General features: G+C 41.8%; 1 protein-coding gene across 1 annotated transcript in view; it reads left to right on the top strand.

Annotated features, from left to right (window-relative positions):
- Positions 1-14,540, top strand: part of LOC117357727 — a 78,423-nt gene extending 63,883 nt beyond the window's left edge. Inside the window, exons 5-6 of the mRNA XM_033938714.1 lie at positions 10,973-11,093; positions 12,899-14,540. Coding sequence (XP_033794605.1) covers positions 10,973-11,093; positions 12,899-13,169 — 392 coding nt within the window. The 3' untranslated portion in view covers positions 13,170-14,540. The remainder of the gene's footprint in view (positions 1-10,972; positions 11,094-12,898) is intronic.
- The last annotated feature ends 110 nt before the right edge of the window (positions 14,541-14,650 follow it).

Genomic DNA, 14,650 nt, shown 5'->3' with positions numbered 1-14,650 from the left:
CGACTGAGTGGATAGCTGGCTATGGATGGGAATTTCAAGCACACATCTTATCTGTGTTTTATGTTATAGTAACATAGTAAATGATGGCAGATAAAGACCTGAATGGTCCATCCAGTCTGCCCATTAGTTATTCTTATTAGAAATACATGATTAGGTTAACTTGTCTCTTCTTTGATATTTCTGGGCATAGACTAAAGTCCACCTGGTAATGTCCTAGGTTCCAACTGCTGAAATTGCTATCCAAGCACACTCCAGCTATTTTCTTTATTCAGATATAAAATAATTATAAACAGAAACCTCCTACATTAATTACATAACCTTGATTACACATAGCCAACCTTTTATGAGGAGGAGAGGGTAGCCCTGGAGGTCCTACAAAAAAAGAAGAAAAAAATGATGAGAACTTGATAAAATGTTATATTGTGGTAAAGTAAGTCATAAGAATAGCTATTTACTCTGTCCAATAGTGTTAGGACTAGGGGGCATACCATATAAGTGGCAGTAAATCTACAAAAAAAATTCTAGAAAAATATATATCTTTTCAATCAGTGAATAAGTACACTATATGAGGGGGCCAGTGAAAAGTCTTCAGCCCAACCAAAAAGAGAATGATGTGAGGGCCATAAAACTTACAAGTTATATTCCACGCTTTTCTTGACACTTTCATTTCATTTCATATCATTGAAATAAAAAGTGTCAAGAAAAGTGTGGAATGTAACTTGTACATTGATGTATGTTGTATTGAAGAAATAAAGGATCGTGTGAAATACCTTGAGTTCACCAGTCTCTTTTGGACTTTTCCACTCCTTCGCATCTGACTCATAACCACTTGAATTTTGTTTCTCCACCGGTTAGAGGATGTAAATTTAAAAAACATCATCAACATCTTCTCGCACATCAGGCAGCATTATTGGGTAAAGACCTGGAACAACTGCTTATGCCTACTACTTATGGGGAATTTAGGGAAAACCTAAAAACATATCTGTTCCTGAAGTATTTAGGTAACTGAATTGTACAATCTTAGTCCACAATATCTGATCTCTAGAGCTGTTGATCACTAGCTCTTAACTTTGTTAATTCTACTCAATCTGTAGCATCTTTTAATCATTGTAAACCGCATAGAACTTCACGATCCTGCGGTATATAAACTGATATTATTATTATTATCATAGAACAGAGGGCAACTGCCACAGTCCTCAAGGACCACAAACATAACATAACATAAAACTCACTTGTATACCGCAAATACCATTAAGTTCTATGCGGTTCACAAAGACTAGTAATACAAATTAATAAACATCCAATATCCGAAAGATACCCTAAAAAGATATGTTTTTAAGGCACATCAAAATTGTTGATACGAATTTTGGAATATGAATATATGAGTTAAATCCCTAGAGGGGCTTAATTATCAGGGACGTCTAAGTCTGTTTACGTCCATCTCCCAAGTCATCCAAAGTTAAAAAGAGCCTAAGACACATTTTCGAAAGATACGTCCAACTTTTTTTTACGTATAGTCCTGCCGATCTGATCATCCAAGCCACTAAATCGTCCATCTTTATACCACATTTCCGTCCAACTTTCCGTCCAAGTCAAAAACGCCTATAACAAGCCCTATTGGGCGTGGGAGGGGTCTGCAAAGTGATGGACTGCACACCCAGACATGCCACCTAAATAGTGGGGTACCTTACAGGGCACTGCTGTGAACTTCACAAAAAGGGTGCCATGGCTTCTCCTCACTACAGCTCCCTTATAGGTTATGGTGAGCCCCCCAAACCACCTCCAGAATCCCCTAGACCAACTTATCTACCACCCCAATAGCCCTTATGGCTGCAGGAGCTACTTAAATGCCAGTCAAAAAGGGTTTTGGGGGTGTATAGGGCAGTGCACATATTTAAGTATCAATGCAGTGATTACAGGGGCTTATGGGCATGGGTCCTCCTCTCTATGGGTCCCTAACCCACCCCCAAGATGACTTAAGCTGCCTCTGGGCTGGACAACTAAGCTTTACTATGCCAGGTGGCCAGGTGATGATGGTCTGGAGGCTGAAATTTAAAGTTGTGAATATAATTCTTATGGGGGTGGGGGGGTTGGTGATAACTGGGTTAGTATGTGGGGGTCTGTGTTATGTGTTTTCAGTGCTTATCTGGTGAATTTAGGTGGGTTTTTGTGACTTAGACTATGTTTTACATGGTCTAAGTCACAACGTCCAAGTTCCGTCGATCCTGGGCTGTATAACTTTCGGTTATACATGCTGTACGACTAAATCTAAGCCAGTCCACGTCCCGCTCAACTCCCGCCCTCGACACGCCTCCCAAAACGCCCCGTTTAGCTTTGGATGTTGAACAGCACTATGAAGGCCTAGGTAGTGGGTACCAAGGGTGGGGCGGGGGGGGCGGTCCGCCCCGGGTGCAGCCTTAGGGGGGGTGCACAGCCGGACAGATCCGGAAAATTCCTGGGCTGCGACGGCACTGAGCGGCATTGGCGCCCCCCTCCTGCGACGGCACTCAGCGGCATCGGCGCCCCTCCTGTCCCGCGACAGCATTCAAGTTCGGCCTCCTTCTCCCGGCATCAGCAGAACTTCAGATCGGCAACAGGTGCTCAGTCAAAAACTTCCCCTGACTCAGCTTCCTGTTTCCGCCCAGGCAGTTCAGTCAGGGGAAGCTTTTGACTGAGCATCTGTTGCTGATCTGAAGTTCTGCTGATGCCGTAAGAAAGAGGCCGATCTTGAGTGCTGTCGCAGGGCAGGGGGGGTGCCGATGCCGCTCAGTGCCGTCACAAGGGGGGGGGCCTTGCCAATCTTGTTGCCAAAATCGGAAAGGTGAGGGAGAAAGATGGGCCTGTGGTGGATGGAGAGATTGAGAGAAGGGGACAGATGATGGAAGTGGGAGAAAGAGAGAGAAGGGGCAGATGATGGAAGTGGAGAGAAAGGGGAGAGAGAAGAGGGCAGATGATGGAAGTGGGGGAAGAGAAAGAAGGGGCAGATGATGGAAGTGGAGAGAAGGGGGAGAGAGAAGAGGGCAGATAATGGAAGTGAGGGGGGAAAGAGAGAGAAGGGGCAGATGATGGACATGGAGAGAAGGGGGAGAGAGAAGAGGGCAGATGATGGAAGTGGGGGAAGAGAGAGAAGGGGCAGATGATGGAAGTGGGAAGTAGGGGCAGATGATGAAAGTGGGGAGAGAGAAGAGGGAAGATGATGGAAGTGGGGGAAGAGAGAGAAGGGGCAGATGATGGAAGTGGGGATAAGGGGGAGATGATGAAAGTGGGGAGAGAGAAGAGGTCAGATGATGGAAGTGGGGGGGAATAGAGAGAAGAGGAAGATGATGGAAGTGGAGAAAAGGGGGAGAGAGAAGAGGGCAGATAATGGAAGTGGGAGGGAAGAGAGAGAAGGGGCAGATGATGGAAGTGGAGAGAAGGAGCAGATGATGGAAGTGGGGGGAGAGAAGAGGGCAGATGATGGAAGGAGGGGATAAATAAAAGGGGGGCACATGATGGGGGAACAGGATTGAGTTAGGGAAATACTGGAGGGAGGGAGAGAAAGAGGTGGCGAGCTATAGGTAGACAGTAAAAAAGGGAAATGAAGAGAGGGTAGTAAGAACGTAATCTAGATGGATGCAGAAGATAAATTGAAAAGGAAAATGAGGGAAGAAAGGGATTACAGAAGAGAGGTGTGGGAGAGGAGAGAGATGCCAGACCAATGGAGGTGAAAAGAGAGATGGAAGGGGGAGGCATACAGTTTCTGGAAGGGGCATAGAAGGAGAGAAGATGCCATATAGGGGCAGACAGTGGATGGAAGGAAGAGAGTAACAAGAAGATGAGGAAAGCAGAAACCAGAGAAGACAAAGGTAGAACAAAAATTTTCTATTTATTTGTTGCTTTAGGAGACATGTGTCACTGTTTCTGTGGTGTTGCATTGTATGCAGAGTCCAGCTTCTTGCTGGTTCAATTTAACCTTTGTCTATGTATTTCTATTTTATCCCCCCTTTTACAAAACTTTGGAGCATTTTTTAGCACCAGCCGTGGTGGTAGCAGCTCTGATGCTCAGAATTCTATGAGCGTCAGAGCTGTTACCACCGTGGCTAAAATCCACACTACAGTTTTGTAAAAGAGGGAGGGGTTAGTTTGTGATGACATATTCCATTCTAGGCGAAGGTATTTTCTGTGTTCTGTGTGTTCGAAAGACATGGTTTTCTGTTAGGATTGATGGTGTACGATTGATCTGTACTAGTCTGGCTTGTTTAGTTTTACAATGGGTACATTGATGTTGTACTGCTCACAGCATATGTAAGATGCTGCCTTTTCCTAGGTACTCATGTGTGATGTGTGGCTTGTTACTAAAAATCATGTTTTTCGTACAAATGTGGGGGGTGCCAAAAATGATGAGCCCCGGATGTCACATATGCTAGGTACGCCACTGGGCCTAGGTCGTTTAGAAATACGTCCAAAACCCGTTTTTATTTTTGGCGCTTGGACGTTTTTGCGAAATGTTCATCCAAGTGCCGACTTAGGCTGGTTTTTGGACGTTTTTCTCTTTCAATTATGAGCCCCCTAGTCCATAAGGCTGCCTGAAAAGATAGCAATAGTTCCTGAAATTTCTTATATTTACATCCCTTTACAGAAGGGAATAAAAATAATGAGTGAGATTTTCTAGAATGTTTAGAGTTTGTAATGATAAAAGATTTTATAAGATACTCAGGAATTAAGCCTGTTAGTGCCTTAAAACAAATACAGCCGAGCTTAAATTTAACCCATGCCTCAACTGTAAGCCAGTGCAGTCGCCGATAAAAATCAGTAACATGATCATACTTCTTTAAGTTGAAAATCAATCTGACTGCTGCATTCTGAATTATGCGCAGTCTATGAAGATTTTTCTGAGTACCAGCAAGATGAATAATGTTACAATAGTCCAACTGACTAAGGACAAGTGATTGAACCAACAATCGAAATGAGTTAATATCAAAGTATGTTCTAATAGTTCTTAGTTTCCATAAAGTATAAAAACCCTTTCGAACCAACAAGTCAACCTGATTTCTCATAGTAAGGGTACGATCTAAAATTACACCAATCCTTTTCAAGATTTCTACAATGAATATACAGTATATGAGGTCTATTTGTATTTGATTTGCATGCACTGCTTCCATTGTATGCAATATCATGTATATTCAATGTGGATATCTTTAAAAATCTTAATTGGGTTGTGGCCCTTGAGGACCATGTCTTCACACCGCCACCATAGGAGGTCACATAGGGCCAGATTCTGTAAACAGCATCCAGGTTAGGTGCTGCTAGGCGTCCCTATTGTGGACACCTAGACCAGTTCTGAACAGAACTCACATTTGAATAAGTTTAATTAGCATGGTAGTTGACCATTGCCATTAAAAGCTCAAAAAATGTTTAAATAATTTCCACGTGGAATTCAGAGTGGCGTTTTCCAATGCCTACTGACGATTCCATCATTAAGAAAAATTGGCACTAAATGGCACAACATTTTTTTTCTGTAGTCACCCCACAGCTCTGGAACACCTTGCCAGTGTTAATTTGAGAAGAAAAACCTTGATCGCTTTAAGGGCCACCTCAAATGTCATCTATTTTTGCAAGATTTCAAGCCTTAAGCTTAGTTTCTCATAGCAAACTTTTAGAATTCACCAGTCTTTTATTATTGGTCTTCTGCAACCCAACCCCTTTCGTTTTTCCCTTAATTGTTCCTCTTTTCTGTCTCAAATTGTATTTCTACGCAAATACCTTTCATTTCATGTTTGTCATAGTATTGTCTACATTTTAATGGAAAAATTTTGTGTATGTTTGTCCTCTCCCCTTATTGGGAGGGATTATATGATAGAGGGTTTATTCTAATATATATTTGTTCTATATAAGTGGTTTTATGAGATTAACCTTTTCCTATTGTAATAAATTTTATGTTACGCTGGTTCCAATCGTAATTATTTTAGCAAAGTTTTGTATTATTCTCTGTTATCATTTACAGCTATTGTAAACACAATGGCCCAATAGATGGGACAAATGATAGGTAGAAGGTGTACTGTATGTCCCATGCCATGGGACATACGATGGCAATGACATTTTTTGGAATGTCCCATCATCCGGGACACACGATAGGAAAAGGTTAATTTATTGTATTTGATTGCACTGTCTGTATGTTTTTCAAATCAATCAATCAATAAAATAAAATAGAAATAGAATTGTAACTCACTTAGTAGTTTTGATAAGTGATAGTATCAAATTTTTATTAAAAACTTGAAGCTTGAAACTTAAGTCCAGGCACCTGCTGGTTCCTAATGTCGCCCACCTGCAAAGTAGGCATGATTAGGGGCAGAGAATAGGCATGGTATGATGTAGGCATCACTAGGTGTCTGTGTTAGGTGCCGGTAAATTAGGACAGGAAAACCCAAGCCTTAGGCCACCTAGCAACACTTAGGGACCACTAAGTACGATTCTGTAAACGTCGCCTAGTGGTTGTTGGACAACGGCACTGAGACGTAGGAGATAGGCATTGCTAGATACCAGTTATAGAATCAAGTCCATAGATACATTGGCATAGTGAGGGTGAGTGGTGTCTGGGGCCGTGGTGCCCTCCCCTACCCCGCTCCTTCCTGACCTCCCTGCCCCACCCCTCTTTAATTTTGTAGGCATGAGCAGCATCACGAACTTGCTGCCCATGTCATGTTGGTGCAGGACCCAGAAGTGCCATCAGAGAGAGCAACACTGATGCGGGCAGCACATTCGTGATACTGCTCACGCTGGGAAAGTTATAAAGGTAGAAGGGAACAGAAGGGGCGCATGCATGTGGCAGGGGGGGTGTGGTCGAGCCGGCGCCTGTGGATATAGTAGGCTTCGGTCCAAACACACAAATACTCACGCCTGACGTGCTTCCATAAAGTTGGAAGTCCTGCTGGTCTCAATGTTCATTGGCAAAGCATGAAAACAAAAATTCAAAAGAGTCAGTTTTATAGTTCATGCTACAAGTCACTTTTATTGGGGCTTAGATTGGGAGCCAACTTCCATTCAGTCTGTACTCCAAGTCACCGATACCAATACCCCAAAGCAAAACCAGAGCTGATGAAAACCACTATGTCTCAGCTCTCATCTCCATACAGGTAAGTAACCAAAACACTTTACAAAACGTTTGTCATCAGTGGCCAAAGTAAAGCTTCAAACAATACTGTTATCTTCAAAAAGAAAGGCAGTTAGCAAGGTTGCTATTAGCACTGCCTGTAGTGCTGTATCCAAGCCTGAGAGGAAAATAGGCTTGGCCCCAGCCAGCTCCAAAGGAGTTGGTGGGGGGAGGGGAGTAAGCGAATCCACTAAAATATCTGTTAACACAGAATGCCCAAATGGCCCCACAAACCCATCCAGTTGTACAGTGGATTCTCCCCACACTTACTTCCTCATTCTTCAGCATTCAACCACAAAAGTAAACTTTAACAGTGCAGATTTCTTCAAGTAAAGAAAACGTTTTTTCTTTTCAAAGGTTCCTCAAAAGGGAGAAGTGCAGCACTGCTCTTCTTCTTCCCTCAACTGGGAACAGCTGCTGAGAAGTAGTCCCAACAATTAGCTCACCTGAGCTGGAAGAAAAACCCAACAGTTTCACAAACATGTATCCTATTATTCTTCCATAGGCATACCTTCAGGACAAACTGCAGATTCCTGGCAATCCATAAATTCAAGCTCTGCTGGCTGGTTAGTCTCAGGGTCAATATCAAACTCTAGCATTTCCACATCAGCAGAGCAGTGAGGATCAGGAGCATTGTCCTGGATACCTCCTTCCTGAGCAGGCTCAGGGCAGACTGACTTCCTTCCCCTCAGAGCAGCTTCTATTACGTTTAGTCGGGCACGCCCAGTTCTCTGAGGGGGAGGGCCAGCCTGCAGCTTTTTCCTAACTCTCTCAGGAGCAGCAATCAGCTTCTGCAGCTGAGAGTTGGTAGGTGAGGTGGGAGTGATCTCAGGCTGTTCCAGGCTGTTACATTCTGCATCTTTCACTCCCTGGAGCTCAGCTACCTGAGATTTAAAGGGAAATGAACCATCTTCCCTATTCTTTCCCTCTGGCTTGCTACATTGATCAGCTCTTCTGACAGTTGTAATAGGATTAGACAAACCCCTGCCTGGCACAAACCGAGCTTTAAGGCTAGGGGTGTGACAGGGGTCAAGAGGGAGTAGGGGGTCGGAGAGAAGGATTGGTGCTGGCACCCCCACCAAGATGGCACCCAGGGCAGACCGCTTCCCGCCCCTCCCTTACTGCGCCATTGCATAGAGAGTATACTACTTTTAGCATCTATCCCTTATCTAGCAGTTCTTTCACTTCTCTGAGAACTGACAGAAAATACTTTATATTACATTTCTCATGATTTCTACCTGACAGCAGAAAGAGGCATTCACAGAGAATTATAACATTCAGTAAGGAAATAGCTGCCCAGAGAACCAGGACAATCTTTTACCATCTATGTAGTAGAATCGCTTCTCTGTCCTGACAAATATTCTTCAGAAGGCTTTATTCTCTGCAATTCTATGGATGACTTTGAATTATTTGTCCCTTAACGTTGTCCAGAGGCTACACAATTTTAGACATTGTGCGACATTATTTTATTGCGTTTTCAAGCCAGGCGAGTTAATTAATGCAATTTACTATGAGTACGGTCATGGTAATAATAGTTCTTCTGATTATTATTTACAGAAAGTAATTTTGCATGAAATACATGGAAAATGTAAAACTGGCAATTTTCACATTAATCTATATGCTTCTGATCCTCTTTCCTGACATCGAGTGTCTTCTACAAGCATAGCTGATTAGTGTACAGTAGGCTTGCTGCAAACAACAGAGCATTTATGAATCGGGAGTCATTTACCAACAGTTTTTGAAAGTTACCTGCTGCAGGATCCATTTATTGCAATGGACTGTGCCCAAGGTACCGTAATGCATGATAATGGTGTTACCACACAATAACTTCATATATGTGGAATATCTTTTGTTCTTTCATTTGTATGACACTGTTTTTGATTAAAAACCAATAAAGAATTTTAAAAAAATAATAATAACTGACCTCTTTAATGCTGAACTGATGCACTTGACAGTATGACAATTTTTCAATAAAATAATACAGCATAAACTGGGATAAAGTATAGGCTCACAAAGGAGGGACCAGCCTTTGAACTTGTTTTAATAGGATGGAGGAAATGAATTTCTAGTTTGTACATTTTATGGAGCTGGTGTAATTAACTGCAAGAATTTTTATAAATGACTGCAGACAAACTATTGAGACTATACCGTATAGTATGGTAAAAATAGTTTTCCTCCTATTTACTAAGCCGCAGTAGAGGTTTCAACCGGAGCATTAAATGCTCTGATGCTCGTTGGAATTCTATGAGCATCGTTAAGCAGTGTCAAAGCATTTAGCACTCCAGGCTGTGGTAGAAATCTCTACCGTGGCTTAGTAAAAAGGGGGTTAGTAACCCCTCCCTCCCCCCCCCCCAAAAAAAAAAATAAATGTTATATCCTAAATACAATGCCATAAGACATCAACTATTTACACTGAACCAAATATTTGACTTCAATAATTTGAAGATCTCCTAGACAAAACCGTAACAAGTTTGAAAATTCCACACTCACACATGACACCTCCATGTGCAGACTCGGGCAAGTCTGTGTAGAAAACTAAATGAAAGAAGAGATAAGGCAAATTGAAGATTGCCTCAGTAAGGTGGCAGGATTCTGTGGGTGAGTGGGAGGAAATACAGTATATGGCATCTGTTTAGGTACGGATGGAATAAACAAACTGTGGATCCTCATGGGCAGTATAAAATATATCTATTGAGATAATGTAGGTATGTGTGTAAGAACATGAATGGAATCTGTGTGGTAGATTTTATTAGGAGGTTGTGTGGCAGGGGTTCTGTGTGTGGCATATGTGGGGACATTTAGGGTGGGATTCTATGTTAAAGGGGTTTGTAGTGTGATGTTTTTACTATCCTTCCTTTCTCAAATTATTTCCTTCTCTCTCCTCTTTCTACTTCCCCACTTTCCTCCTCTCCTTCAATCATTGCCCTTCATTTACTACCTCCTTTTCCCTCCTACATTAAGAACATAAGAATTGCCATACCAGTATCCTGTTTCCAACAGTGACCAACCCAGGTCCCAAGCACCTAGCTAGATCCCAAGTAGCAAAACAGATTCTATTCTGTTTATCATAGGAATAAGAAGTGGATTTCCCCAAGCCATCTCAATAACCTTTTTTAAACCCCACTAAATAACTGATTTCACCACAATCTCTGGCAACAAATTCCAGAGTTTAATTACATATTGTGTGAAGAAATATTTTCTTTGGTTTATTTTAAATCTACTACTTAGTAACTTCATTGCTTGTCCCTCCCTAGTCCTAGTATTTTTGGAAAGAGTGAACAAACGATTCACATCTACCATTTCCATTCCATTCATTATTTTATAGACCTCTATCATATCACACCTGAGCCATTTCTTCTCAAAGCTGAAGAGCCCTAGCTGCTTTAGTCTTTCCTCATAGGGAAGTCATCACATCCCTTTTGTCATTTTTGTTACCCTTCTCTGTACCTTTTCTAATTCCGCTATATCTTTGTTGAAATATGGCAGCCAGAAATACACACAGTATTTGAGTTGCAGCCATACCATAGAGCAGGGATCCCAAAGTCCCTCCTTGAGGGCCGCAATCCAGTTGGGTTTTCATGATTTCCCCAATGAATATGCATTGTAAGCAGTGCATGTACATAGAACTCATGCATATTCATTGGGGAAATCATGAAAACCCAACTGGATTGCGGCCCTCAAGGAGGGACTTTGAGACCCCTGCCATAGAGCAATACAAGGGCATTGTAACATTGTCTTCTTTGTTTTCCATTCCTTTCCTGATAATTCCTAACATTCTATTTGCTTTCTTAGCAGCCGCCGCACATTGAGCTGAGGATTTCAATACTGATTTCTTTGTCGTAGCTACCACAAGCTGTCAACATACTTATGTGTATGAATGGATAAGCAAGAGAAAGAGACAGACACTTCCCTATAGGCATTGTTGCAACAATGAAGAGGAAATGTCCATCTGCCTTTTCCACAGGTATCAAGCTTTTGTGATTAGATTCTCCCAAAGGGGTTGTTCAAGACATTTACAATATTTGAAATACCAGGCTTGTTCATCTTACTTTTTTTTTTTTTTTACTTTATTTATCATTTCGACTGAAATTTACAAGAAGAATTTCTTGTTATAGAAATACAGTAGGAATATTAATATTAAAGTCAAAAATAAATACAAAGAAAATATTTCCTTGCTTAGACCACAGTTAACATATTGAGGGAGTAAAGCAGGAAAAATAAATGAGCACTACATTTTAGGAAATAAACTTAAAGGAAAGGCAAAAACACTGTTCAACTGTCCCTTTTACCATTAATCAGTTATGTTGAGGCGATTTTCTTTAAATCCAGAAAGGTTCTCAATTGCTTTGGGATAAATAAAACATATTTAACATCTGCATATTTCACAAGGCATTTACATGGGTATGCCAATAAAAAGTAGACCCTAAAACCCTCGTCTCTTGTCACATAGAAAGAAACTGTCTTCTTCTTTCTTGTGTAATTCTTGTTACATCCAAATAAACCCAAATTCTTTTACCATGAAACAATTATTTAGAATGTCAAAAATACAGGCATTTAAGTCCTGTTCGAAAATGAAGGAGACCAACAAAGTAGTCCTAACCAAAGAGTCTGTAATAGATTCTTCAAGTATAGCCAAAATATTATTCAAATCTAATTGGGCTGGCTGAATATTTTCTTCTTCCAGGACTCCCTGGTTTTGTTTTGAGGAAATAGGTAAATAATAAATCCTGTTCACTAGAGGAATAAATTCAGCAGAATATTTTACTATCTCAGCTACAAAATGGGGTATCACTGCTAGGGGTAAGTAACCTTGAAAGAGACCTGGGAGTGATGGTAGACACAACTTTGAAGGCGTCGGCACAGTGCGCCACAGCCTCAAGAAAAGCAAACAAAATGTTGAGTATCATTAAGAAGGGTATCATGACCAGGACGAAGGAGGTCATCCTGCCACTGTATCGTGCAATAGTGTGCCCGCATCTGGAATACTGTGTCCAGTACTGGTCGCCAAACCTCAAAAAGGACATGGCGGTACTTGAGGGAGTCCAGAGAAGAGCAACTAAACTGATAAAGGGTATGGAAAACCCCCCATATACTGATAGACTGAAAAAGCTGGGGCTGTTCTCCCTAGAAAAGCAGAGACTTAGAGGAGACATGATAGAAACCTTCAAGATCCTGAAGGGTATAGAAAAGGTAGACAGGGACAGATTTTTTAGATTATGGGGAACCACAAGTACAAGGGGGCACTCGGAGAAATTAAAAGGGGACAGGTTCAGAACAAATGCCAGAAAGTTCTTTTTCACCCAGAGGGTGGTGGATACATGGAATGCGCTTCCGGAGGCTATGATAGGCCGGAGCACGTTACAAGGCTTCAAAGAAGGTTTGGATAGATTCCTAGAGGATAAAGGAATTGAGGGGTACAGATAGGAGTAGAGGTAGGTCATAGGGATAGTCTGGGACCACTGCACAGGCAATGGGCCTGATGGGCTGCCGCGGGAGCGGACCGCTGGGCGAGATGGACCTCTGGTCTGCCTCAGCGGAGGCAACTTCTTATGTTCTTAATCAAATAACTTTTAAATATTTCAAAAGGGGAAATTCCAGGAGTGGGGGAAATTCAAAACTCGTACATTCAATCTTCAGTTGTAATTCTCAACCTTTCTATGTATAGCTAGATTATCTTTAATTGCAACAGTCATATTCTTCAAGAGACTGAACTTCGGTTTGTATTTGAGTTATTGAATTTTTTTTTCTCCATATTGCTTTGGCCTACAGACCTAGATATTGCATCAATTTTCCCTCCCAAAGGAAGTACCTCTCTGGATGTCTTCAGTATTACATTTTCCAAATCGCCTCAAGAATCACCTCCTTGGGGAAACTTATCTCCTCTGATGAAATTTCCAATGGCGGAAGCTCATCCGCCTTAGGGCCCTCCTTGCAACTCCAGCAACCCAATATTCCACACACTGGGCAGCGGCCAACACCGGACAAGGAGGAGCAACTGATATTGGGAGCAACAGCAATGTTTCATGCCCCAGCGAAGTAGGGCCTTCTCCTCCATCTCTCACAGTGGGGACCGACACCCTATTCCTTGGACAGGCTCCAGCAGTAAACCACTCAATTGTCTGCTGCTTTACTGGTTGTAAAGGCGTCGTGGAGGAAACAGCCTTCACATTACCTTTTCGTTTACATTACATTGTACTTGTTAACCGCGTAGCCGTAAGTTCAACATGGTTTATAAAAAATTATTAACAGTAAACTTTATCCAGGGAAAAGAATAAGTTAGTTAGTCAAGTGATTGGAAAAAAAATAGGTCTTCAGCTGTGTTCTAAAATGTTTATAAAAGCACGATGTGAGCAGCAATGTTCGAAGTTCTTTATTGTAAAGAGCCACCTGAAACACTAAACGCTTACGATTATGAAATTTCTTACTTCTGCAGTCCTTTACAGAAGGAAAGTTAAACAGGGCATGAGTTTTTCTACTGTGTTTGTATGCGGCATCATGTAAATCTGGAAAACAGAATCACAGAGAGTGATCTCACAAATGCCGAATCAGTGCCGCCATCTTGGCCACTTCCCCCAGGCTAGTTCATCTTGACCCATTTCCTATCAAAGCCTAATGGTGGGAGGGTCATGTCTCTGTGGTGAAGAACCATTGATAATAGCACCTCTGGGAATACCTGCCCAGATGGCCTAATTCTATATATGGTGCTAAAATCTGCACACGTAAATTCGGACACACATCCAAGTTCTGCATGCAATTAAATTGAATAAGAAGCCAATTAGCACTGATAATTAGGAACTAATTATCAACTACTGGCTCTAATTGGCATTAATTAAAATTTACCCACACATTTTTAAGTGCTGGGATCTGCGTGTAAATTTTATGTGTGGACTCAAAAAGAGGGCATAGCCATGGGGGAGGGCTGATCAGGGGTGTTCATGGAATTAACATACAATTTTATAGAATAAGGGAGATCCATGTGTAATTTAGGTACAATAATTTGCACCAGATTTCCCTTGGTGTAAACCTTCACCCCTAAAATTAGGCGTGGATCTCAGTGCAAAGTGCTATTCTATAAACGACGCCCAATTCTGAGCATCATTTATAAAATAGCACTTAGCATGAAATTTTATTGGTGCTGATTTTTTGTGCCACATACAGAATTTTGGCTAGAATGTACAGTATATAAGTATTTCTATCTTGTCTATGTGCATACTTATACACATGTATTCCTCTGGAGAATCTTTTACAAAGGGTTTTCCACATGTAAATAAAACCTTTGAGCAGTGGCATAGTAAAGGGAGGTGGGATGGGCAGTCCACCCCGGGTACCGTTTTGGTGAGAGCGCAGGCACCTATCCTCCTCTCCATCACCCTGCCACCCACCACTGCCATGTGTGTGCACCGCTTCCCTTCCCCCATACATCTGTAATGTTCCTGACGTGAGCAGCAACCCCCAACCTGCTATGGCTCTTCCTCTGACATCACTTCCTGGACCCGCACCTAGGAAGTGATAGTAGAGGAT

This window comes from Geotrypetes seraphini, chromosome 3 (genome assembly GCF_902459505.1).
Source record: "Geotrypetes seraphini chromosome 3, aGeoSer1.1, whole genome shotgun sequence".
Lineage (NCBI taxonomy): Eukaryota > Metazoa > Chordata > Amphibia > Gymnophiona > Dermophiidae > Geotrypetes > Geotrypetes seraphini.
The sequence above is the reverse complement of the archived record's forward strand: the minus strand, read 5'-3'. Positions and strand labels throughout refer to the sequence as shown.